This window comes from Drosophila melanogaster, chromosome 3R (genome assembly GCF_000001215.4).
Source record: "Drosophila melanogaster chromosome 3R".
In the NCBI taxonomy this organism is placed as follows: Eukaryota; Metazoa; Arthropoda; class Insecta; order Diptera; family Drosophilidae; genus Drosophila; species Drosophila melanogaster.
The window spans coordinates 4,750,035-4,777,496 of NT_033777.3; the positions used below are offsets into that span (position 1 = coordinate 4,750,035).

General features: G+C 42.5%; 3 protein-coding genes across 7 annotated transcripts, besides 3 other annotated features; 1 reads left to right on the forward strand and 2 right to left on the reverse strand.

Annotated features, from left to right (window-relative positions):
• Window positions 1-251: part of a mobile genetic element that runs on past the window's edge.
• Window positions 1-27,456, forward strand: atms (antimeros). 2 transcript variants are annotated; one of them, NM_001275334.1, is made up of 6 exons: window positions 1-20; window positions 760-852; window positions 915-1,042; window positions 25,541-25,745; window positions 25,804-26,770; window positions 26,830-27,456. In NM_001275334.1, the coding sequence occupies exons 4-6, from the start codon at window positions 25,672-25,674 to the stop codon at window positions 27,403-27,405; spliced, it is 1,617 nt and encodes a 538-aa protein (NP_001262263.1). In that variant the 5' UTR covers window positions 1-20; window positions 760-852; window positions 915-1,042; window positions 25,541-25,671; the 3' UTR covers window positions 27,406-27,456. The 2 variants fall into 2 exon arrangements, with proteins under 2 accessions (NP_001262263.1, NP_649493.1); NM_141236.3 differs by lacking the exons at window positions 1-20; window positions 760-852; window positions 915-1,042 and having other exon boundaries at window positions 25,571-25,745.
• On the reverse strand, window positions 375-23,163 carry CG44098 (uncharacterized protein). 4 transcript variants are annotated; one of them, NM_169018.2, is made up of 5 exons: window positions 22,899-23,163; window positions 7,509-8,377; window positions 3,006-3,160; window positions 2,763-2,931; window positions 375-2,556 (listed from the first exon to the last, which is right to left on the reverse strand). In NM_169018.2, the coding sequence occupies exons 2-5, from the start codon at window positions 8,039-8,041 to the stop codon at window positions 1,575-1,577; spliced, it is 1,839 nt and encodes a 612-aa protein (NP_730869.1). In that variant the 5' UTR covers window positions 8,042-8,377; window positions 22,899-23,163; the 3' UTR covers window positions 375-1,574. The 4 variants fall into 4 exon arrangements, with proteins under 4 accessions (NP_730869.1, NP_001262265.1, NP_001287160.1 ...); NM_001275336.1 differs by lacking the exon at window positions 22,899-23,163 and adding an exon at window positions 20,488-20,942; NM_001300231.1 differs by lacking the exon at window positions 22,899-23,163 and adding an exon at window positions 17,945-18,756.
• Window positions 3,265-7,501: a mobile genetic element.
• Window positions 9,744-11,173: a mobile genetic element.
• On the reverse strand, window positions 24,482-25,019 carry CG44088 (uncharacterized protein). The gene has a single exon (NM_001275337.1). It carries the CDS (start codon window positions 25,010-25,012, stop codon window positions 24,638-24,640), a length of 375 nt encoding a protein of 124 aa, NP_001262266.1. The 5' UTR covers window positions 25,013-25,019; the 3' UTR covers window positions 24,482-24,637.
• Window positions 27,457-27,462: the final 6 nt, after the last annotated feature.

Here is a 27,462-nt window from a genome sequence, read left to right on the forward strand (position 1 = left end):
TTCGAGATCTCAGGAACTATGTATGTACATTAGTACGCATGTATAAGAGCTAGAAAGTTGAGATTGGCCATGAAGGTTCCAAACTTCGGTCCTATCGATTTGCCAGAACACTTCTTGCCACGCCCACAAACTGCCAAAGATTGCTATGCCCACACTTTTAGGAAATGTTTTTGATTTTCTTATTGGTTTTGTAAATTTGTACCGATTTACCAACAAAAGCAACGCCCCTTCTGACGCCCACAAACCGCCCACACTTCTACAAATTTAAAACTTCTTTTTGTTTTAATATATATTTTTTTTCAATTTCTATCGATATAACAGATATCCCTCGTTAATTAAACAAAAAACAAACAACGATAAAAAATAAATCAATTCGTTTTTATGATGATGCTTTATTAGAAAAATATTGCTCTTTTGCCATGTATAACACTTCCTTTTATGTAGTAACCAATATATGATAACATTCAACAAGTTGCTAAGCGTATTCACTAGGTGATGCAACTTTAAAAATATTATGTATTGTAATTTATGCCTTGTGTATTTATGTAGAGCCTGAAAACTACTAATTGTTTTATTTTAAATTAGCTTGGTAATTGATAATTACAATACGTAACGAATGTAAATTATTCAATGTGTAGGTTAATATTATTGTTGTTCTAATCAATTAGTATTATTAGATTAAGGTAATTAATAAAAGTTGTCCATAATATATAATTATTGTGTAACTACTCGTATGTCTTTTCATGAAATTCTCTCCAGGTGTTTACAACACAATCACTTAATGTGGAACCACAGGCCTTTAGAAGGATCACCATTTAAAGATGGTTTGTCTGTGCAGTGAGGTTCGATTCGGTACGTTTTTGATTTGGTTCAATAGTGACTGCTTAATACTGGGCTTTCTCCTTTTTCTCAAGGTGTGCTCCACATCTGACTTACTTTCTTATGAGACTACTAATTATGGCTGCGCTGAAGCTTATCCCAGACTTGAATGATTTAAGGTCTTCTGAGGATAGCCTAAATAAACTAATCCCTAAAATTAAAGGTAATGGAAAATATATGTATGGGTTTGGGTTTTGTCGGCGAGCTTATTTATCCATTTAAAATAATTTGCTCGAGGATTCTATTCCACAGCTTTAGCTTAAGTGTTGCCTAAGGTAATTTTGTTTTCAAGTGCGCGAGACTTTCTCACTTGAGCACTCCGATTTAGGTTGAAGTTGATGTACGTACTACAAAAGTGTGCGAAAATTCTAGTAATATATTGACTCTTCCTCTTAAAAAGGATAGCTAATGTGTCTTACAATAAGTGCGCCCATAAACTTATAAAGCGGGCGCATAGTATATACCGCTAACAAATTGTATAGACTATAGTTTACAAGTCACAGCACCACCAAAGTGAACCAGATCGCGGCCATAGCTGTGAATCTAGCAATATCTTAACTTTTTGAACATCTGCTTCTTTCCCTCAGCATATGATTTATTATCATAGAGGCTCCACTCCTGGGCTATAGAAAAATTTCTATATCTTAAGTCCAAACACACCGCTAATTTGTCAACGCACGCTTTCTGAAGGCAGTTCACATGGGTGGGCCATCCTCGGTTATCTTGGTCGTCCAAATGCCGGGCATCAGTTGTGGAGGTAGATTCGATTGCGGCGTGTTTAGTTTTAAAATAGTGCTGTTCGAGTGGATGGTCTTCGAGGTGGGGCTGTACCCCTTGTTGTCCATGCCGTCAATGATGGTGAACTGCGAGGTGATGTTTTGGGTTCCCTGTGCAGCAGGCGAGGAGGGTCTTGAGATGGGATGGGTCCTGGGACTGCTGATCAGGGAGGTGCACAGGCCACCGAGAATGGCCAGAGATGCGAAGGCCGTCTGGGGAATGAGTTGGCCGAAGACCACTGTGGATCCAATAAAGGGCGCTCCCAGCAGCCAGAAACGGGCCCAGCAAATCGTGGAGAAGGAAGTGATCTTCTTCTTGTCATCGGAAACCAGCTCCACCGTGCAGGTAGTCAGTATACTGAGCGTAGTGGAAATGGCCATCTTCGAGACCATGGCAGAGCACATCAGCAGGGCTACATTCGGATCCAGCCCAATTACGCTGGGCTTCGGGACCAGCCAGCCGCAGTAGGCAATGCATCCTGCCACGATGTTAAAGAGTCCCGTCCACAGCCACTTGCGGGTGGTTTTCAGAATCAGGAAGAGCCCGAAGAAAGTGCCCATCATCTCGCTGAAGCCCGCGAAAAAGGTGTTAATGTACAGGTGGTCGCGACTGAAGGAGCGGATGTTGAGCAGCATGCCGTAATAGACCACAATGTACAGCGACCAGGCCAGGTGCACACACACAATGTGTCGCACCGCTCGCTCCCCCTTCCACATCGACCACCAGCCACTCGGCGGAGGAGCGTCCATGGCGGTCTGCGCCTGCAGCTCCAGCTGCTGGTCGATGTCGTGCGGTAGGTTGTAGCCCGTCCCATTCACCTCCACGCACTCCAGCAAGATCTTCTTGGCGTCCTGTGTGCGTCCGCGGGCGATAAGCCATCTCGGCGAGTCGGGAATCCACCTGTAAAAGGGATGCGAGACGCAAGTGTCAGTATGGGCCACAAAATGTTGGTACACATGAATGCTGCACAGCAGTTCCTTTTTGGGCTAGTAATCCTGATAATAAATGTATTTTATGAGGGTTACTTATAATACGTTACTTATGCGAATCTAGATAACCCTCTAACTCTATGAGTTTGCTATCAATATCTGTTTTTGATTACTCACTGCCACAGATAGATTAGTATCACAGTTGGCCACGAGATGGCCATGTAGAGGTGGGACCAGCTGGACCAGAAGCTGGCAACTCCGGGCAACATCATTACCCCAATAGACCAGAACTGCTCAAAGAGTGTGGAGACGCAAGTTCGGTACTTTCCCCCCGTTATGTCGGCCACTGTAGTAAGGAGCAAATAATTAAAAATTCATTAGACATATCCATTTACATTTAAACTAAGTCTTGCCACTTACTGATTTGGCCTCCGGCCGTGTACATCTGGGCACAGCAAACGGCGGAGAGGCACCGGAAGAACACGTGGAGCTCGTAGGAGGCCACGTGCCCCGTGAGGTTACCACAAAATATCTGCGTGATCATGCCGAAGAGCATCACATTTCGGGGACTGAAACTAAAAGCGGGAAAGGGAAATATACGAACACAAATTATCTTTATTCTTTTCCCCAGATTATTGAAGTTTAGATATAAACCAAATGTACGCTAACTTACTATTTCATTAATTCGATCGCCGACGTGTGAAGACGTTTTTATCGTGCTCCGCACAAAATCGGTTGTTTTGAGTGAAGTGAACGCCAAATAAAATAAACTAAATAAAAAATCTGAAAGCGAAAGAGACGCTCTATGCGATGCAAGATCGCTTAAATACATAGTGAATTGTTATCTTAAATAATAAAACTATGAGTCAGAATGACACTCGCGCCCAGCGTCAGCGCGAGCATGACGAACGCCGACTCTCAATTCAGCGCAACAACGCGTACTTCTCCTACGTCTCACCGACAATCCCAAACGCAGACATCGAGCGGTCAATAACCCATAGCCCAGGAAACCTTCTTCTACCAACAAATCAAGAAAGAGCGCGCTCCTGCTCTCCCGCTCTATTGGCTCCGACAGAAGCCCCGCTACCTCCAACAACAACAGCTGGAGAGGGACCGGCAGCCCGCTCTGCCTCGTCATCGGCTGCACCCGCTCACGGTCTGACTAAGTCAGCGAAAGCAAAACCGCTAGCAATAAACGGTACTGCTGCACTGCCAGCAAAACAAAACGAAAACGTAAACAAAAAAGCTGGGTCGACCTGGCAGACTGGAATGGACCGCTACATTACAATAAAGCGAAAGCTCAGCCCGGAAAATTCAGATTTGGGAAACAAGCCGAAAAATACACGCGATAACTCTACCTTGATCAAAAATGTAGCCCCTGCAAATACCAACAGATTTGCCTTGCTGGTAGATACCGCTGAGGACGTGCCGCTGGGATCCGTTGATATCGAACCGAAGAAAACAAAGCCTCCGCCAATATACATCCGCGAGAAGAGCACAAGCCGTCTTGTAAATACTTTGATTGGCCTTATTGGGAAAGATAGCTTTCATATAACTCCCCTCGTAAGAGGTTCTATCAACGAAATCAAACTTCAGACGAAAACGGAGGACGACTACAGAAAAGTCACAAACTATTTTACCGCACAAAAAATAGGCTTCTACACCTACCAGCTTAAAAGCAGCAAGGGCCTGCAAGTAGTCCTGAAGGGCATTGAGTCTGATGTTACGCCCGAAGAGATAACTGAGGCGCTAAAGGAAAAGGGATTTTACGCCAAAAACGTGTTCAAATTCGCTCCCTGGCCTACATTCAACACTAACAAGACAACATTTGCTAACGTTTTAAAATCAGGTATGACGCCTCCAACCCAAAACTCCCGAACTCCACATGAAGTGCACACAAAATTAGACACACAACAAAACTATCACCCAGCTGCGCAGCAGGAAACAAAAACTGAAGCTATGATGCAAGCCTTACAACAGAGCATGATGGAATTTATGACATTTATGAAGACCACCATTCAAGACATGATGCGTAATCAAAACCTTTTGATACAAATGCTTGTAGCCCAACAATCAAATAAATAATGGCTACCTTACGCATAGCTACGTGGAACGCCAATGGCGTCTCACAGCGCAAACTTGAGCTAGCTCAATTCCTACATGAGAAGCATATCGACGTAATGCTTCTTTCGGAAACTCATCTCACAAGCAAATACAATTTTCAAATAAGAGACTACCATTTCTACGGTACAAATCATCCCGACGGAAAAGCACACGGTGGCACCGCCATACTCATAAGGAACCGTATGAAGCACCACTTTTACAAAGAATTTGCGGAAAATCATCTTCAGGCCACATCTATCAACATTCAGCTGGATGACAACACTCTCCTTACACTAGCGGCCGTATACTGCCCCCCCCCCCGTTTCACAGTATTAGAAGCTCAATTCCTGGATTTCTTCCAAGCACTAGGGCCACACTTCATTGCAGCAGGCGACTACAACGCTAAACATACTCACTGGGGATCGCGACTTGTGAACCCAAAAGGAAAACAGCTTTATAAGACGATAATAAAAGCCACTAATAAACTTGACCATGTTTCCCCCGGGAGTCCTACATACTGGCCATCAGACCTCAATAAGCTGCCAGACCTGATCGACTTCGCAGTTACGAAAAATATTTCCCGCAGTTTGGTTAAAGCTGAATGTCTGCCGGATCTCTCATCTGATCACTCGCCTGTACTAATTCACCTCCGCCGATACGCAGAAAACGTGAAACCACCAACCAGACTGACCTCTAGCAAAACAAACTGGCTCAGGTATAAAAAATATATAAGTTCACATATTGAGCTAAGCCCAAAACTCAATACTGAATCTGATATAGAGAGCTGCACGTGTGCATTGCAATCCATCCTTACTGCAGCAGCTCTTACTGCAACACCCAAAATAACAAATAATACAATTAATTCAAAAAAGACCAACGTACAAATCGAGCAACTCGTCCACGTAAAACGTCGCTTACGCAGAGAATGGCAATCTTCCAGATCCCCAACTGCAAAACAAAAGCTAAAAGTAGCCACACGGAAACTGGCCAACGCTCTGAAACAAGAAGAGGACGACGATCAGCGCCGATACATAGAGCAACTCACACCAACAGGCACAAAACAAAAGTCACTGTGGCGAGCCCACACAACTCTTCGCCCACCGACTGAAACCGTTTTGCCGATAAGGAATTCATCAGGTGGCTGGGCCCGTAGTGATGAAGACAGAGCCAACACATTTGCCGCTCACCTACAAAATGTGTTCACGCCAAACCAGGCTACTAGCACATTCGCGCTACCGTCCTATCCCGTAAACCGCCATCAGCAACACACCCCAATTGTGTTTCGTCCTAAAGAAATAACTAAAATAATCAAAGACAATCTCAGCCCGAAAAAATCCCCCGGCTACGACCTTATAACACCGGAAATGATCATCCAGCTGCCACATTCTGCAGTCCGCTACATAACCAAGCTCTTTAATGCCATCACCAAACTTGGTTACTTTCCACAACGATGGAAGATGATGAAGATCATAATGATTCCAAAGCCTGGTAAGAACCACACAGTCGCTTCATCTTACAGACCAATAAGTCTACTCTCATGCATTTCGAAACTATTCGAAAAATGCCTGCTGATCCGACTTAATCAACATCTGATATACCACAATATAATCCCAGCCCACCAATTTGGATTTCGCGAAAGCCACGGAACCATTGAACAGGTGAATCGTATTACAACGGAAATAAGAACTGCATTTGAATATCGCGAATACTGTACAGCAGTATTTTTAGACGTATCCCAAGCATTCGACAAAGTCTGGCTCGACGGCCTAATGTTTAAAATTAAAACATCCCTACCCGAAAGCACACACAAACTTCTAAAGTCTTACCTCTATGACAGAAAGTTTGCAGTGCGGTGCAACACTGCCACTTCCACTGTTCATACAATTGAGGCTGGAGTCCCCCAAGGCAGCGTTCTTGGGCCAACCTTATACCTCATCTATACAGCCGACATCCCTACAAATAGTCGCTTAACGGTATCCACATTTGCCGACGATACAGCTATCCTTAGCCGTTCAAGGTCCCCTATCCAAGCTACAGCACAGTTGGCACTGTACCTCATCGACATTGAGAAGTGGCTCTCTGACTGGCGAATAAAAGTAAACGAGCAAAAATGCAAGCACGTGACGTTTACGCTAAACAGACAAGACTGTCCTCCGCTCTTGTTGAACAGCATACCACTCCCGAAAGCAGACGAGGTAACGTACCTAGGAGTACACCTAGACAGAAGACTCACATGGCGCAGGCACATTGAAGCCAAAAAAACCCAACTTAAACTCAAAGCCAACAACTTACACTGGCTCATCAACTCTGGTTCTCCGCTCAGCCTAGATCACAAGGTCTTGCTCTACAATTCTATATTGAAACCAATCTGGACCTATGGCTCACAGTTATGGGGCAATGCCAGCAACAGCAATATTGACATCATTCAGCGAGCACAATCAAAGATTCTGAGAACCATCACTGGGGCACCGTGGTACGTTCGGAGTGAAAACATCCAAAGAGACTTAAATATCCCATCAGTTACCAACGCAATCACGGAACTTAAGGAAAAATACCATAGCAAGCTTCACACGCACCCCAACCACCTAGCGCGAGGTCTAATCCAGCTCAGCAGCCGTTCCCGTCTCCGGCGAAAGGACCTACCAACCCAGCGAATAAATTATTAGGGCCGTTTAAACATAGAACAGTTGGAAAAATAATACAACTGTTCAAAAAATACTTGTTATAGTTAAGATTTTTAAACTTATTGTTAGTTCTTATACAAAAAGATTCAATAAATAAAAGCAAAGTAAAAAAAAAAAAAAAAAAAAAAAAACTTACTATTTCAGCAGCTGATTAGCCAATATGCCTCCGGTGAGCACGCCAAAGAGGTGGAAGAACTGAGTGACGGATACGAGAATGTCCCGGGAGCAGACCAAGTCGTACTGCGTGACCACCGAGTGGTAGTCGGACTCGTGCTGGAACTCGGTGCAAGGAATTACGTTGGAGTTGCGGTGCAGAGGTTTCTCCCACACGCGCGGCTCCTGGTCACTGTTCTCGTAGTTGTAATAGTGATGGGCGTGCTCCTGTGCATCCTGGTAGACATTGCAGAAGTCAATGCTAAACTCCTGATCGTCGCTCTCCTCCTTCTGCGGATGCGAGACCTTGATCCATTGCGTTTGGTTCTGGGCTCCGATTGTGTGGGGGGGCTTGCAGAAGAACTCGCCGTGCCTGGGTGCTGGGGCCGTGAAAATGATGCAGGCCATAAACCAGGACGATGGAATCTTGCACAGGAAGATCAGTAGCACCGTTCGCAGCTGCCACTTTCCCCACGGACCCGTGATCTGGCCCACCGCATCCACTTTGGTCTGCATCTTGGTGTTCGGCTTGGGGGCCTTTCCCTCCAGTTGAGCGAAGGTGTCGTTGGGATAGAGCTGATACTCGTGCTGGCGCCTATGGGTGCGAATGTGGTTGGGATTGTGATTGTGGTTGCTGCTGGTGCTGTTGTTGTTGTTGGCCTCTCCTTCCGGACCCTCGCACTTGGCCTGCTCGTTGGACGGGGAGTTCGGTGCTAATGGGAGGTGCTTTGGCTCGAGGTCACCAGCTGAGGTGCCGAAGTGGGGTGACCTACTGGCTGATATGTGCGAGGAACTGTGGACTTGAGGGGGCGATGGCTCGTCTTCCTTCAGGGGCAGCAAAGGGGACTCCGCCTGCGTGAGAAAGAGGGGAAAATAAATATCAATTAGAATTTAAGAAGTTTAAATATGAATTAGTAAGTTAGGCGCGTATAGGCGGTAGCTGTTGTTAGCTTTTTGGCTTAAGGTCTGTTAACTCTGACTAAGTTGCGTTGAAACAGTTTTTCATTGTTTTGTAACATCTTGATTGATTTCGCCATTAGGTAGAAAGCTTTACAAATTACCATGGTTTCAAAGTATATGTTGGTTAAGTTCATTTTAAATTGTATCTATTTGTGCCGCAGTTGCTATCAGTTCAAGATTTATTTTTCGAAAATAAGGCACTTTATACAATTATTGAGCTCAATAAAAAACTAGCATTTACATTTGCTTCGAAATGCCTTTAATGGCCCTGACACAGCTTGGACCCTCATCCATTGAAATCCAGACCAATGATATCGAGAGCGGTGGTATCCGTGGCTAATAAGTCAATACAGCGGCATCCCGGATAATTCAGAGAGTATCCTTGGGGAACTGGAGTGCAGCAATTCTGGGTCCCACAGAATTCCAACACCCACTTCCTCACTCGACTGCAGTTGGGAATATAATGAACATAAATGCAGCGCCAAGTGGATATTCTCTACACAGTAATTTTATATGCCAAGGAAAGCACTGTGGCCTCTTGTTGGAATATATGTATATATGTACATATATAGGAGTACTCCTCCTTTTCCATTAATGATTCTAATTCAATTTCATGCTTTTTATTTATATTTATTTGGTCTCAGCTGTCAGGCATTGATATCTCAGCGATGCAAACGCTTTTTCTCTTTTTCATTTTCAGTTAAAGAGTTTACAAATCAATCCACAAAAGACTGCTTAAAGTAAGTGTCCTTAATCACGTAACTAGCATCTTCACTCCTTTAAAATGCCTAAGAAACAACCAAACGTTTTTTAATGGAACGTGAACTGAGCCTTCAAATTATCCAACAACATGTTTTAGTGCAAATTTATTTAAAAGCATTATTCTTTTAAATTAGTCTTATCTCTAATTAAAAGTCTGAATGTATCGTATTTTACCAGAAAAGAAAAAATAAAGCACACCAAAGTAAATGCTCGGTAACCATTTACTACTTCCCATTTTTCGTTGACTTTTTAGGATGACAAATGTCCCCCAGACCAAAAAATGGCGCCCACGAATCCCAGCTAAACAACCCAAACCACCCATCTGGACATGTTATTCAGATGTTCTTCCTGAACAATTGCCAACAATCCGTTGGGTTTTCGGCTTGTCTTCCCCTTTTTTTTTTGTACCAGCCGTCCGTTTTTGTAGTCATTTAGTTTTGTTTTCGCGTTTTGTCATCCTTGAAAGGACCTTTTGTATTCATGGACTGTAGTAAAGACTATGGGGCATTTGGCCTGTTTTTTTTACAAAAATTAATACCTCCTAAACTATTGGAGATATTTGGATGAATTTTTTTTTATGCGTTACACATGCACCCAGGAATATTTTGGAAAAGTGGGCGTGCCCCAACTCCGCCCCATTTTTTTTTTTTTTTTTTTTTTTTAATAATATATTTTTAAGGTTTATTTTTAATTTCAATATTGTATAATTCATAACCGTCTTCCTCTTTACAATCAGTAGAGTCTGAAGAATTTTTATCAGATTCAAATTCGCAAGCTAACATTTCAATGACTTCTGGTGGAAGAGATAGTCGCTTATGTTTTCGCCTCTTTAAATTTATTGATGATATTATGGGATCCGAAGTATCCATTGCTCTGTAAAAGACATCTGCGAAGCTACTAATAGTTTTTGCCGTGGCTGGGTTCAACAAAAGAATTTTAAGTATGGCTGCAAGATCCCGCAGGCAGCACTTCCGTGCAGCTTGAACCAAAAGACGTTCGTTGTGATTCTGCGCCCTTACGACTTCATCTGCTTGCTGTCTTCGGCCACTCAAATTTTTTTAATAATATGACGTTTTCGGGAGTCCAACTAATTTCCTTTCCTATTTATTTTTCTCCTTTACCTTCAGGACTAGGTGTTCTTCTAACCAATTTGAAAAAAATTTTAAAAATTCATTTATTTTTCGATTGCATTTTCTCCAATTTCGCAAAAGATTGACTGAAATCATTCGTTATTATTATTATTAGTTAATCGTTTATTAAAGTCTAGCTTGCTATCAGAAAAATGCCCACTGATAAAAGTGCAAATAGAATTTTCCTTTTGACGAACACCCTTTTGCTTGCGCCACACTTCCAGCAGGGCAGCATTGGAAATCGAGATATTGCTCCCTAAAAAATGAAATTTCTCAAAAAACCGCAAAAAACGCACATAGAGACTACCTGATATGAGTTAGGAATTGAACACACTACAACATGGATATAAACACATACTGAACAAATTTGAACAAATTGTTGTAGCTCTATTCAAAGTTGAAAATTTTTTCAAACAACTACATGTTGACACCACTTGCTAAATGTACAAATTCTTAGAAATAGGCGCACACAATAAACAATATATTAATTACAACACATAATAAAAACCTAAAGATTGATTATCCATTTCAAATTATACTCTCCTTCTTCTTCTTTTTAATTTTTAACACTTTGAAAGTTAAGCTAAATTTTGCGCGCAAAGCAGCCACGTGGTATATGCTCGCAACAGCCGACTTTAACAGCTGTTATTATAACAGTGCATTGTTAAATTAACTTATGCGGGCTATATCATAACAGTTTAACGTATTTCCAATGTATTAATACTAAAATACTTCAAATTTGCATATTTGTGAAAAACACATTATTGTAAAAAAAACAGGCCAAATGCCCCATAGTCGACTGTAGTAAAGAAAGAGGGCACATCGAAAGTCAGAAGGGTCGTCAAGCAATCATAAGATACAGTGACCTTCAGATGCTGAAATCCAGGCAGGTAAGGAAAGGATTCGAAATGGTGAATGGTCGTAAATTCGGATTATGCACACTGCATATTCATTTAAGTTCGCAAAACAACAGCCTTAGTAAGGCGTTCCTAAAATTCTAAAGAATTCGCTGAACGCCACACCCACAAGTATGCAATCATTTATTAGTTTCAGGATTCCAACGTCTGAGTCTAGTTTTATGCTTCAATTTAATGAAGTCGTTTTGTATCTTTTCTTATTTTTTTCCTTTTTTTTTTATTTATTTTTCTGTTTTTTGACTGCCAGCAGCTGTGCACATACCGTCAAGGTTATTGCCGATTGTCTGTTTTATCAGTATTGGGCTAGAAAAGGTTCGAGGCTAGTTCAGTTTAATGCGTCACGTGACGAATGGTTCATTAGACTGCCTGCCAAGGCTGCCAAGGTGGTTCACTTATGTAATTGCCAAAATTGTTTACATTTTCAGCGCATCATTGGATGGAATTGGTCGCTAACTGCCGGCATTTAAATGCATTTTTCTTTAACACATTAAAAGTTCACTCATTGAAAACATCATTCATGTTGTAGAGTATCAAAGAGCGTTGCCCCGAACCCGAGTTTTTAATAAAGTACAAGCAACAAAATTCAGCACACACCGCGGTTTGTGGTCCTTGTAAGATGACTAATGGAACACCCAAAACGCACCCAGATTGCCCACTCCCTCAGACATAATTAAGGAAATTTCCCGCAGCCACCATAAATCTGCTTCGGGCTGCAAACACTTTGTTGCCCACACGATATGCCAATTATCTACTAGATGAGGAGCACTTATATGCCCAACTAGTCGGCAAATTGTTTCTATTTCAGCCCAGATGTATGTTTCTGTATGTTTCATTACTTATTTATTGCTCTTCCCCATTCAATTGTCTACGCACTCCTGCGCAATGGGGATTGAATATGGGGGTATGAATATACTTGCATGATATATGGAAATGGTACAGGGATATACATATGATCTTTTGTTTGCCATAAAGGACATTTTGTAATTGAAACATAAACGGCGAAGAGCTTGTTTGGCTTCGAGTCTGAATTTCCATCTGTCGGTAATATAGGAAGAGGACTACTTAATAAAAACCAAAAAAAAAAAAAATAATAATAATAAAACAAAATTAATAAAGTGTGTCATTTATTGTGTTAGCAAACGGGTAGATCATTTGAACTTGAAGAGATGGTCAAGTTTGTTATGTTAGAATGCCATCTCTTTATCCTTTGTTGGTGTATCGTATAACCACTGGCCTTGACTAATGATTTCCTAATTGCTAGGCCTAAGAGTCTTCAGGAAACGAAAACACTCTCGCTGCCCCTCGCAACAATGACCCACACACATACCCATTGTGTTGCAACTGTGCCCCTTTTTTCTCGCTGGCTGGTTGGTTGACAAGAATGGGCGCCACAGTTAATTGGAGCACAGCCAGAGCAACAGTGTTCTCGCTGAGATTGCTGTTTTGTGCCTTCTGGCACTGGCAAACAGGTAGCACAATGACTGAATGAAGGAGTGCCTGGGTGCCTGGGTGGCTTGGGAGATGTATTAATGCCTGCGATTCCTGTTAACAGAGAAATCCGTTGACATCCATCTGCTGAGATGCTGGGCGATTGTGTTTTTGGCACTACTTGTTGTCCAAATATTGTATACGCATCGTTAAGTTCCCGCTGTGTCCGGGTAAGGATTAAAGTCTAATCAGGACGTCTTACGAATTATTCGCAAGGCTGCTAAAAGCAAAGAATATAATCAGTCTTAGCTGCAAGTTTGACAGCTAATATTCGTTACATAACTAGCGTCTTGAAAATCGCAGCTCCGCGCCGTGGAAAACATGTAACTCAATGTCCCGAAAATAGATGCTCACTTAATGGAAGTTGCTAATCCAAGTACCTTCTGGCTGGAGACATGCAACGGAGTTTTAGGGTTCCCGAACTTGTTGCTGCCATCGGGGCCATTAAAGCCTATATTCGAGTTAGCGTCATCACGATATCGTGACCAGACGTTGAGTCAGACGAAAGCTAGCATAAATATTTGATTAGTTTCGCTGGCCCCGCAGTTTTCGCCCCCGCCTGCCTTTTCAACCGCCGAGTGTCCAGAATGGGCCATAACCTACAGAACCCAGAACCCAGGCCACATTGCCGAGTTGGGGGTCTGCGTAGAATATATTGATGGATTACGGCATCCACTTCTGTCCCGTGAAAGGCACGTGTATGCTAAAGTCTTCCATGGCGAGCTGTCGAAACAATTTGGCGCAACGTGGCGTATGCGCTATGTATTGTATATTGTTTTTATGCCCACATCACAGGCGTGTGCAATGCTCATAATGGCATATTGAAGGATTCGAGGAGCAACCAAGGGCACTGGCCGCTGTGAGAGTGTGTATCCAACAAAGTTGTATCTGGGCTATAAATGGGAATGTACGTTTATTTCAACACCCTTTGATTATCGGCTTAAGTGCCTCGTTTATTGCTAGTCCATAAACTGTTTTAATGTTCTTTAAGTTGGTGTCGCCTTCTGTTTAGTCAAGTGCTTTGCAACTTCATTCATTGCCGAAGAATAGTGAGTCTCAAAAGTTCTGAGTGAGTAAATAAGAGGCGAAAACTTCAAGGCGACAAACCAAATTCGCGATTAAGCGATTGTATCTTATGGCACCTGAGACTATACTTCATTCGGGGATGTAAAACATAACATCAAGGGCATTCTTCCTGCTCAGCACTTTACTTTAAAGAATATGAAAACCTGGATGCTGCTTCCTATGAGACCGCCAATTTCTGGCCACGATTTATGATTTGCTTCCTTTTCACTTTTGTCTCTGAATTATTGCCACCGGCAATTGAATCTGACAACTCTCCCACTGCGAACGCGTGTGGTTCAGGTCGCCTTCCTTGAAAAGTCTGGCTTCTTCGGCACTGGGATGAAAGTTGAATCCCATACATAAGAACCCTGAAATTATGGGCTTTGCCCATGATTCACCCGAATTGCTCACATTCTTGGGGAGCTTAGATGAAGGACACGCATACATTTGGTGAGGGGCTGATTCCTTTTCCTAGTTCCTCCTCCAATACAGCAATGTTTCAATTGATTTGAAAGCTTTCCATTGTTTGCCACCGCATCTCAGTTCAGATTTGTGCGTATGACTTGGTGACAGGCATAATCAGATTTTGACAGACGAATAAACAGGATGCAGCTTTTAAAGTGCTCTTTTGAATGGACTTTTTAGGAATAAATAAATCGGGGTATTAAATTGTTCGCAAGGGTAAGGTGTTTCGTCGGAACATTTTTTGATTGGATACAGAATTCATACATTTATTTATTATGGGTATGAGGCTTACTCCATTTATTTCTATTATAGTTCTTAATTTAATGTTAAATATATCTTACCAAATACCAAATTATAATAAATGAATTTTGCGAGTTTGTGGAGCATTGTATATAATACCTCACACTCGTTTTTCCGACCAAGCAGGTAAATGAACATATAGCTTTCACTTAAGGACCGCCACTAAGCTGCTTATGCTGGAAGGGAAAACTGTCATAAACGTAAATAGGCCTGGACCAACAAGTTTAGTTGGCCTTAGCCAATGACTGGGCTGCCAGCCAAGGCATCCCGAAACTCGAAAACGGGAATCAGAATCAACCAAATTATGGGAGGATATATGCGTTCTGATCCTGCGAAACAAGATGGCGTTTGCTGGGTAATTTGATTATTAAATTAAGAAGATTCTAATAAGCGAATACGTCACGGATGAGAGCTCTGCATTCACAATTAAAGTTAAACGATACCTTAATGACGGGACAATAAGCCTAATTTGAAAGCTTTGAGGTATTTTTGTAGAATTCCACTGCTTTCTATCTAATACTATACATACAATAGTACCTATAGTAGGTAGTTCCCCAGCACAGCAGGAATGTATGCTACATAATTTATACATACACATATCACTTTCTTTTTCCATTCAACTGAGAATTAGAGTTCTTTGCACACTCGGTCATTGCCGCAGTGAGCCACCTTCTTCCTTCCGTTTCGGGACCCTGAAAGCTTAATTGTCTTGGGGAACGTCCCACTCATCTGGGTAGCCCCAAATCAAACCCACTGGGCGGCTACTTCCTGGGTGTATTTACCCAACTGTCTTATCTTTTGTTTTGTCTCGTTTCGGGTGCTCATCTGGTTTCCGTTGCTGTGTTTTCCCGTATTGGTCGTAATTGCGTTGTATACTTTTCTGCAATTATTTGTTCTGTTCCGTCCACAAATAACACACAGGAAATCGTGCAGAAAAGTAAAGGATTCCGAGCCTTAAACGAACTCGGTTCTGAATCATTTTGTAATTGCTTTCATTTCAATCGCTTATAAATCCAGCTGGGTCCCTGAAGCAGATTTTTGCGAATTTCGAATGGGCAAATAAACGAAGGGCAGTACACCAAGTGCGACTAAGAGTAAAAGTTCTCAAGATTAAATTGAAAAGGAATTATCGCATCCTAGGCGCCCGAAAAGTTTATGACCAGCTCTTGTTTACCTTGCTGGGAAGTTTTATGACACTTTTCAGCCAACTGCCCCTGGTTTAGAGGCGTTCAATGCCCTTGCCCAGGGAAATTACCTTCCCAAACCCACCCAGCCGCAATCTTTGGGTTCGCCGTATTTGGACACGAAGTTCGAGGCACCTTGCCCGTGGAAATTGGGCAGAATTAATAGGTCCTCGACTTTCCACTCGAAAGTCGCAGGCCAAAACCCAATTATAATCAGCTGACCGTGGAACGCTTGAAGAAAAGCTGTATCTGCTTATCGTTTCAATAAATAATGAACTTGTTTGCAGATTTAAGAAGGCCGGCAGCCAAAAGTTTTGTGCATATCCTTTGACCTTGGTGATGGCGAAACTCTCGGCATCCTAAGTGTGGAAAAAAACGGTCCCAAAAATTGCACGTACCATAAACAGGATTGGAGTTTTTTATAACCAACCCAGCATAAGGGTTTTCGTCCAATTTATTTAAAAATGGACAGTCAATTGGGAAACAACACAACAGACCGCAACTAGCAAATGATTCCAATATTATTGAATCATTTGGATACACTCAATGCTCTTCACAAAAGCCTATATTAAAGCCAAGAATAAATCTTCATTTGTATCCATATCAGTTCGTTAATTTTACAAGCATCCTGGCATGCAGAGTGTCCTCTACATCAGGACTTTTATTTTGCAACCAGGACAGTGGCGAGTTAATACGTTTCTGGGAATGTTTTGTGTGATAATTTATATGTAGAAAGTTCATTAGCTAGGAGGCCAGCCTCTAAAATGCAAATTAAGCATCTGGAAATTGGTTTGTTTACATTCTTTGGACTTCGAGCGATTGTTGAATTGTATAAGCGATTGAGCAAGTTGAATCAGACGCATCTGGGTTGGGAAAATGTGTCCAATCGAGACATGCGCCTTTGTATTCGACATTAAAAAAAGGAATTGAAAATTCAGCTAAACTTGCGTGTCTGTCTGGAGGAAATTACCTGGAGTATGGCTAATTGGAAAGGTTTGGAACACAAGTCGCAGAAATATTATCCAAGCATACAGAATCAGCCACTTGGGTGAATAAGGATGTCCCAGCTTACTAATGAACAGATGATCCCTACCCTTTCTGACATAGGATATAGATCTCTTTCTCTAAAGAAAAAATCAATTTGATTTCATGTCTTTGATCAGACAAAATGAAGCCTGCTAGGGCGAAATAAATAAATTTAGTAACGTCATCTCACACGAGTCGCCTGTCCTGTAAGGACTAATTTGCATACGGCTGTGGGAAATAAAATAAGGCAGAGCAAATTTGCATAATCTGGCAGAATGTGGAATACACGGCTCTGACTTCCACGTTTATCGCATTCGCATGCTAAACAGCGCCGTTTCCAGCTTATCACACTTGTTTCCCGAACTCAATACGCACGTGTGGCAGAGTCACTAATGAGTGGAGCACCCGGGCGAAAGCCACCGGCAGTCCCATGATGAACCTGGTGGCAACGGAGTAGAATTAGGTGCTAGGACTGAAAACTAGAATTCCACCAGACAGACTGTCTTATGTCACCGGTGGCTGATTTTAATTAAATTCCTGCCAACGAAATCGCCAGGGGAGCGACTCCCATAAATGTGAAATATCTGCTGATGGCGGCCCAAAGATATCTTATTTAGCAAAAACAAAGGAAATTTATTAACCAAAGCAAGGTCAGCCGAAATGGCCATTTGCCCCACTTGGTTGGTGGTTTCGCATCCCTGATACGCTGTATACCCTGTATGGCTATTTGAATGGATTTCGGCAATTTTTTGAATCGAGACAGAAGAATGAGAGAGGATGTCGTTTCTCCAACTTTCGAAAAAAGCTCAAGTCTACAGTCATACATAGTATGTTTAATTATTTAATACGCAGACTGGGATGTGTCATTTGCATGCTTTGAGCAAATCGTGACCGACAATTTTTTACGGGTCTAAACCACTTTTGTTTTCAGTCCCTTCAAAGTAACCTACCCCAACTAAAGCCCCTGCAAATTGCGCCCAGCTTATCGCTGCCACACGCATAATTTGCTCTTGGATTTCTGATTGCGGCAGAGGGTTAATTATAAGCATAAAATTACGCATGCATATGCTGCCAAAACGCCCAGCGAAGCCCACTCGACTGCTTGGGGGTATCTATATCTACCGTAGTTTCATCCCCATCATCCTCATCTTCATCCTCATCGTCATCGTCATCATCCGCATCCTCGTCAGCATCCCCTTCGCCACTGCTCCGCCTTTGGGCATGGGTCTCGTCGCTGCGCGTTGCCAACTTCTCACTGCTCGCACTGCCAATTCCGCTGGAGGAGTCGCTCGAGTGAAGTCCGCTGACTAGGACATGACCATTGCCACTGTTGTGGCCACTGGGGCCATTTCCGTTACCGATTGCACTGCCTCCAATGTCTGTGAGCATAATGGGTCCGAAACCGGTGAAATGTGCGAGGAGTTGCTCGCTGAGTTTTGGCCAGTCTTAGATCATTCCAGCCGATTTGTTCACTTCTTTACACATTTATTAACATTTACATTACATTTTTATTAAGTTTGTATTATTTTGTTATTTCACTTCGATTTCGAATAAGCTCCGCTTTCAGTGACAATCAGCTTATAGAACAAGCAAGTAATTACAAGTTGGTTAAGATTGAATTGTAAGCAAGAGTATATACACAATATTGTCAGGATGAGCAAAATTGTTTAAATCGGATTTACTTTCGTCAAAATTAAGAAAAAATAACAATCGGTTTAGTATCAATTTTAAATAATTATTAAATAATTAATAAAATTAAAAGTAAAACTCCAATATGATCAGAAAATACATAAATTTAAAGAAAATAGATGCAAATCTCGGCCCGCTCGAGAAATGAAAATAGGCGAATAATTTTTTTATCGAATACTAAAAACTGCGTCCGCGACACAAACGGAGTCGATTGGTGCTGGCGTTCGCCCAACGCGCAACTGATTTGCTGAAAAGCGGTGGAAAGCGGTGAAAAGCGGTGGAAAGCTCATCGGGCTGGAGTTGGTTTTTGCGAGCCACGAAGTGAAAGTGAAAACGAAAGCGGAAGCTTTCTCCGATGTCGGCGCTCCGAACTTCAAGCGAAGCTCGTTCGCGAGCAGGACTCTAGTGGAGTCGGTCACGTGTGGGGCATTTTCACTTTCATTGTCCTTTGGCCACAGGCCACGGGCCCAATGAATCCGGGCGAAACTGAAGCTAGAGCTTTGGCTACAGGGTGCCACAGGCCAATTTAGCCGAGCAGCTGTTGCTCCACTCCCCTGGCGGATTAATCCCATATCCAGGCTGAAAGCTGCCGCGGAAGGACTCGTGGACAGGACCCTTCTCAAGGCAAAGCCTAATGCGCCTATTATACTATATATGCACATACAGTTTAATTTCAGTTAGCGCAATAGGGAGGCAATTAACGCTCGAAGAATTAAATATAAATATTCCACCAATTGACTCGATTAATTGGTGATTTCGGGGTCCTGTCAAAACGGAAATAAGCACAGCTGCTGACGCACGTGACACCGCGTGTCTGTCACTATCCCCACAGTTGCCCCATAAAAATGGTAATAAACGCATTAAATATGAAACTTGTTAAATTAGGATAAGCGAAATAGGCCGCCATATTGGGGGATATCTGATCGGATTAATGATGAAGCTGTTATATCAGCCATATAACCATGTATATCCACTTTAAGCTGATGAGCAGAAGGAACGGGCAGTGTATTACTAGGAGAGGTATATTCAAATATACTTCATAGTGGAGCCTAGCAAAGTTGCTAAATTTCCCAGTTCTATTGATATTCTCCATTAGCAAGCTTTTGCTACCCAAGTACCCAGCTGCGAAATCGTTTACAGCCAGTACAATAGGACATGGAAGAGTAACTATTGGTAGCAGTAGCACCATTGTACGGCTTTTGTTCTATCTCATTGGCCAAGTTAATAGTTGGTGTCATGCACTTGTGAGCTTTTGAAGCGCTTGTTTGCTTACAAATTTAACTCGACAGAAGCCACCCCCTTCCCACCTGCCTTGCGCTAATTGATTTTGCATAAACAATGGATTGTGGGGGCAGAGTGCCGTTTTCTGAGACAGGGCATGCACTCAGCACGCGTGCACCTTCAATTTAAGAAAGCTCTGCGATGGGCACGAGCATCAAACAAATTAGCCAGAAAGTTCGTTTCGTAGCGGGCGCTGTTGCGTTCATTACGCATACGCCGTGTGGCACGAAGAACAGCGGCAATTCGAAAAGTTTTTGCTTCGCGCATGTGAACATTTCATTGAAAATATACGGAAAAATTAAGTGAGTTTGTAAGTTTGGCAAGCTCCATTTTTTTTTGACTATTACCTTGCCAGCGGCATAGGCTTGAAAATTATACTATTAAACTAAATTAGGTTTGTTCATTAGTCTATATTTATATTCCTATACTATCAATGGGAGTTTTCAGAGATAATTAAAGGGCAATAGATGAAAATTAACAATAATTTAAACAAATTAATATCCATTTAAGCTTTTTAAAAAGGGTGTTGACTGCTATTGCACAACTAGTTAATAAAAATTTGTTGAACCAAATTCAACTGAATTCGTTGAACTATTTTGACTATCCTGTCAAATGCTGCGTACATTTAATGTATATTTTACGGGTACTTGAAAAAACTATGATGAGATTAGATTGTGGAACTGCTCATAAATCACCTTAACGTTAAGCATCACGATTTTAATCTCAAGGCGATCAATTAGAGGACTCCTGCGAGGGCCATTGTCCGATTTCGATACAGAATCATCCATGGAACTGGGTGTGTTCCCGTTGGATCCCATTAAACTAGCGTCGGGATGGATAAAGCTCATGTTAGCATTTTCTCCACATCTGGTAATTCAGAAGGAACTATTCAGCTGCGATCTCATGCTGCTTCGTTGATTTAGTTGTGCAATTTCATTTTATATAATCACGGCACCGCCGAACAATGTCTGTCAATAAATCAAATCGACCCAGCACTCGATTTTTTTCGCGGGCAAACAATTGGGAATCGGAAAATCCCAAGTGCTGATTATTTATGGACTCTTATCCCAGCGGGTCGCAACCCGACGGGGCGACTCCGATCCGATTCGATAAGATCAGATGAGATCAGATCGAGCAGAGCACTCGCAGTTTGCAGTGTAGTGTGTAGGTGGCAAGGGCCAAGTTGGAACTACGAAAGAATTCGCAGCGAAAAATCTGCTGGGTTGACTCGGATTCCGCTCAAACAGGAAGAAGAGCAGCGCGCGAGGGTATCTATTAATAGTCGGTGTGATGTCCAAGTGGCAGTACTCGTGCCGCTTCTCTGGCAACTGCACTGGGTGTCCCCAACCTGTGAGATACGTTTCCTGGCTCTCAGCAAAGTCAAGTTCAAGTTTAGCGGGGCGCCGAGAGTGCGGCCAGAATGAGTTCACTACACTCATTCATGCACTACATCCACATCCACATCGGCATCGACATCCACATCGTGCTACCAACGAAATCTTCGTACCATTGTACACTTGCCAAAAAGCTAGGCGGCCAAAAAGCGCTCGTTCTACGAGCGTCACGCAGCAATTCATTTCGCCTCTACTTTCGCCTTCGCTGGCTGCTCTATTTGCTTAAGTGTTTCTTTTTTCATTTCATTTCATTTCCTTTCAATATCTCTGTCATATTATTTGCTTAATCGCTGTCTTACTTATTTTTGTTTTTAGCAACCGAAACAGAAGTCGCGGCACGGGGGCTATCACGGTGTAAGCTGATCTGATATGGATACAAATTACACAAGCAAAGTGCAGTTCACTTACTCACGTGACTGCTGACTGCTATACCTTATGGTATAGCATTGTACAGAAGTATAAGCGTAAGTGTGGCACTTTTCTTGCACTGAAAACAAACAATTTTCTTGCTGCCCTGTCCGCACGAATTTCCCACGAAAGCCTTTGCAACTACATAATTGAAATTATCTTATTTGCATAGAAAAGAAACATTATATATGCCACATGGTCCGTTAGGCACTCCATCCATCTATAGTTTTTCCTACACAGCACAATGAAATGAGTTGTAAGTTGCTCTGTATAGAACAACTTGGCATTTATTAAATTGCATTTCAAATGCAGTTCAAATCTGTTGCACTTCAATGGGACTGGCTGACTCATGATTCCAGTGACGTTGCGGGTTATTCTCATCTGTGATCCCATAAGTGGTCTCAATAATGTGCAATTAAATGCAAGGTATTAATATTTGCTATTTTGGCTACTTTCAAATACAATCTATAAATACTAATATTGGGCCATTTGATGAATTATCCCTCAAGAGGTAATACATTTCACACAATTAGCTATTTTTCTGGTAAAAGCGATCGCATTGTTCTGACAACCGATTGCATTAAGCTGATTTTCCCAACAGCAGTCCACTGACCCCATGCATTGAAACACGTTTGAGCTGCAACTAATCGAGACAATCTCACTTCCAGCTGCATTATGCATACTAAATCAAACTTCCAGGTCGGGCGATGTCGCCGATCGCATGATCGAATGCTTCACCTGAACTCCGTAATTTCCCACAGCAATTTCACTATTTTAATTACACGTGCCATCTATGTATATGTGTATATCTAAGCAGCGTTAAATCACAAATTTATGGGGTCGAAAATTTGGAGTATCGAAATAAAAACGATTTCCGAGGCGCCCACGAATCGTTTATGACGTTTACCGATCGATCACTCAATAATTTTGGAAACAGTTTGACTAGAGTTTATTGATAAAATGATATCCCGTGTTAGTTGTCGCCCATAAGAATACAGACTATGTATCTAAATGGCAGACTGTCTGCTTGTAATACATTAGTTTCATCAAAATAATTCTGGTTTATGGCTTATACTCGTAAAACCATATTTTATTCACATTAATTTTTCCTTGAACACGATGTGGGGATATTAAGTAAAAATTTCCTTTGGCTAACACACGATGTTATTTTTTTTAGCAGGACAGTAAAATATTTACTACGCATAAAGACTTAATTTACAGCATTCACAAGATGGGCACGCAGCTAATTATTTTACAATCGTGCTAAAATATTGATATTGATCTTGAAGCAGATCCGAACTCACCTAAGAGTATTTGAGATAAACGTCCAGTCAAAGGGGCTTTTCTATTCTGGTAATCATTATTCTCGAAGGATATTTAAGGATATCACTGGATAACACAAATCTGGGGATCTCCTGGTCGCTGTGGCTCCCACTCGCTGTGAGTATTGAACGGATACTGAACTCATGGCAGATCCATCGCTCTCTTCACACTTCACTTAAAGTGCCAAAAACTCTAGTAGTTTCGACTCACACACATGTCACCAACTGGCAGGCAGCTATACTCGAATTAAATGAACATATATATTAAGTAAATATGTGTGTTAATAAACAGTGTATCAAAAGAACGGCGAGCTGCGATCTGCGATCTGCTATCTGCGAACTGGGTGAACCTGCGAATAAAGACCGAGCTGTTTGCCCAACCAATTTAGCGCTTGTTGCAAAATGAAAGCCGTTTTTCAAACTGAAGTCGCGCGCGCCACTCGATCCGGATTGAGATACCGCTCTATCCGCTCTATTGAGACTGACGCCACTCGGATCCCGCCCGATTCTTGGATGCTCGTCATATCACGAAGTTCGGATATCGTAGTAACGAGCACGGAAACTTTTATCTCGGCACGCTGCGCATGGTCAATCGATTTGCAACTCCGTTGCTTATTTTGGCCAAATTGAGTGGCCGGCTGATTTCACGTCCTAACTTTGGGCTTAACTGGTTCGCCAGTTGACTTTCTTCGCCATCATGTGATGCATTAATTAAACAATAATTACTAATTGACAGTAATTAATAATTGTGGCAAAAAGCGCGACACGTTTTTTCGGCAAACTCCTCGGAAGACCGATTGTTTAAAGACGTAGGGAAAAGTAGTTCCCAAGCATTTTAAAAAGATACCTATGACATGTGACACCTTTAAAGTGCAATACAAGTTTTCATCTCTTTATATCCTTTTACTCCCTAATTTGAATATAAAAGGAATCGCATTGAGAGTATAAAGGCTTTAGTTCTTATCGATAGATAGTTAGTGATGAAATAAAATTATAACCGTGGTTTTAGTTTGAAATGTTGTAAAGACTTTCTTTAAATTTAACCAAATTTATGTGATAAAATGGATATTCCATAGATAAGACATTTAAGTTAAATGTTTTTATACATCAAAAAGGAAACATTGTGCACGCTATCAAATGGTATTCTTAAAATCGAGTCAGTTAGGTAAGTTATTAATTAAATGGTAACTTTTTAACGTGCGTCAAATAATCTAGAAATTCTTCTTCAACTCATCCAAAACATTCTCAACACCACAATATCTATGCTCAGCGATGACAAATTTCTCCTGATTTCTTAATTTTCTATCTATGCTATGCGATCAATCAACGAATGTGTGCTAATTTCTTGTGACGATTATTTTGCAAAGTCGTCTCCGCGTTAATATCCGATGTAAATAAACCTATGAAAATCGCAAAGATCTATTCCTTTGCGCTTAACCTTGTTATTGAACTCCCTCCCGCCCGGATTTTCGCAGCTTCCAACTAAGTGATACCTTTTAAACAAACGCCACAACAAAACAGGTGACAATCATATTTTATCAACAAAAGAAAAGAGAGATAATATCTGCTGCTAATTCAATTTATTGGGCTTTGTGTTTATTTGCATTGGGAATCCGTGGAGCTGATATTGTTTACTTTGGCAATTTCCCAGTCATTATGGTCGCCGTATAATGTGAATGGCCAACAGGAAAATTTCACAGATTCCACTGGTTATTCACTGTTCATGCTGGCGGTTGATCCGCTCCAAATCCCGGATGAGGCGGCGGAAGATCCTTATACCGCTTACTTACGTATTCACTGCTTAACATCTTATCATAGAATTCGTTAGCTTTCACATAGTTTGGATTCCGAATGAATCTCTTCTGTCGACCTCGCGTTTTTGGCAATTTTCGGAGCTCTTCGCTACTGCTAGTTGATTTAAGGCCTACATCTTTCTGATCCTTAATCATCCTTTTAGGTGATTCTCCTGCTACCATGGGATCCACCAGTTTCATATATAATGGATCGGGCTCGTTTGCAAGTGGGTTTCCAGTTTCAGAAGACTCTGACGTTCTAAGCGCCAATAAAATGAAAATAACCAAAAGGAAACTAGACATGTTTCGTTACAGACAGATATAGATTGGATATTATTGAAAGAAAATGAAAATAAACAGCGATAATGATCTGTGACTTATTGGAAATTAGATGGCTTATGGATGATGGGGCGATAAATTCGAACAAACACTGAGAGCATTTTTGGGAGCATTGTGGGAGCTTTTCTATTATCCAGTACTTTATATACATATATCATTTATATACTAATCATTTCTGGTAGCCGTTCGTAATCAGGATCGGATCCTTTTTTACCCGTTAGTCAGCTAGAAGAAACGAAAAATTAAAATAGTAAAATCTAAAAGTATACAAAAATTCAAATAGTAAAACCAAAAAGTATTAAAAAAAATATCAATCGTTTTTAAACGTTGATTTTTCAGCTTGTGGGGTGATTTATCGCTAACTTGGAAAATGATAATAAAGCATTATCCATAATATTAGTTGTGGAAATGAAATTCAAATAGATGTTGTGTTATATACGATGAGGATGTTGCATTTGAGTCCCCGGAAATATAGTATTTTTTTTACCGAAGGTATTATCGTACCGGTCAAGTACGGTCACACTGCCAAGCGCAGATTTGAGGATTTCTAGATTTGGCCTCTTGATGGACTAGAAGCGCTACCAAAACTGGGGCTTGAGTTGAATTACCTGTTGGAAGACACAATGCCACCCACGATCAACAATTCGGCGGTAAACAGTGCCGCCGAAAAGCGACCCCAGCGGCAAACGGAGCGCAAGTAAGTGAACAGATCCCTAAACAGACGCCAGATACTCAGACTGATGTGTACCTTGCAGATCCGAGATCATTTGCCGCGTGAAGTATGGAAACAACCTGCCGGATATACCATTTGATCTGAAGTTTCTGCAGTACCCCTTCGACAGCCACCGCTTCGTGCAGTACAACCCAACGTCGCTAGAGCGTAACTTCAAGTATGACGTGCTGACGGAACACGATTTGGGTGTCACGGTGGACCTGATTAACCGGGAGCTCTATCAGGCCGACTCCATGACGCTGCTGGACCCCGCCGATGAAAAACTGCTGGAGGAGGAGACTCTGACGCCCACAGACTCTGTGCGTTCGCGCCAGCATTCGAGGACGGTGTCATGGTTGCGCAAATCCGAGTACATCTCCACCGAGCAGACGCGCTTCCAGCCCCAGAACCTGGAGAACATCGAGGCCAAGGTCGGTTACAACGTCAAGAAGTCGCTTCGGGAGGAGACTCTCTACCTGGACCGCGAAGCCCAGATCAAAGCCATCGAGAAGACCTTCAGCGACACCAAGAGCGAAATTACCAAGCACTATTCCAAGCCCAATGTGGTGCCAGTGGAGGTACTGCCTATCTTCCCCGACTTCACCAACTGGAAGTTCCCGTGCGCCCAGGTCATATTTGACAGTGATCCCGCTCCTGCGGGCAAGAACGTGCCCGCCCAGCTGGAGGAGATGTCGCAGGCCATGATTCGTGGTGTGATGGACGAGAGCGGCGAACAGTTTGTCGCCTACTTCCTGCCCACAGAGCAGACGCTGGAGAAACGCCGTACAGACTTCATCAATGGCGAGCTGTACAAGGAGGAGGAGGAGTACGAGTACAAGATCGCTCGAGAGTACAACTGGAACGTGAAGACCAAAGCTTCCAAGGGCTACGAAGAAAACTACTTCTTCGTGATGCGTCAGGACGGCATCTACTACAACGAGCTAGAAACCCGTGTGCGCCTTAACAAGCGTCGCGTTAAGGTTGGCCAGCAACCCAACAACACCAAGCTGGTAAGTATATTTATGCGCATACATCTATAGCGAGCTTTACTTTGTATTATTTCTACCAGGTTGTCAAGCATCGTCCATTGGACAGCATGGAGCATCGTATGCAGCGCTATCGCGAGCGCCAGCTAGAAGTTCCTGGCGAGGAGGAGGAGATCGTGGAAGAAGTGAGGGAAGAGGAGCAAATGCAAATCATTGGCGAGACGGAGAAGACGAGCGAGGACGCAGCTGTTGGCGCACAGGCAGCATCTGGAGCGGACTCACCCGCCCAGGTAGCCCGCGATCGACAGTCTCGTTCTCGGAGTCGAACTCGCAGCGGGTCCAGTTCAGGATCTGGATCTGGCTCCGGCTCTCGGGCCAGCAGCCGCTCAAAGTCTGGTTCTCGGTCTGGTAGCGGCTCCAGATCACGCACAAATTCGCCGGCAGGATCCCAGAAATCCGGATCCAGATCGAGATCGGTATCACGTTCCCGATCCCGTTCCAAGTCCGGCTCTCGGTCGCGTTCTAGGTCGAGATCCAAGTCCGGTTCCCGATCACGTTCGGGCTCCAGATCTGGCTCTGGGTCGCGATCGCCCAGCCGGTCTCGCAGTGGCTCGCCTTCTGGTTCAGGATCCAGCTCTGGAAGCGCCTCAGATGAATGATTAATTACAAAAAACGGCGTTCATAATAAATAAGTTTATAATCAACCAAGTACATTT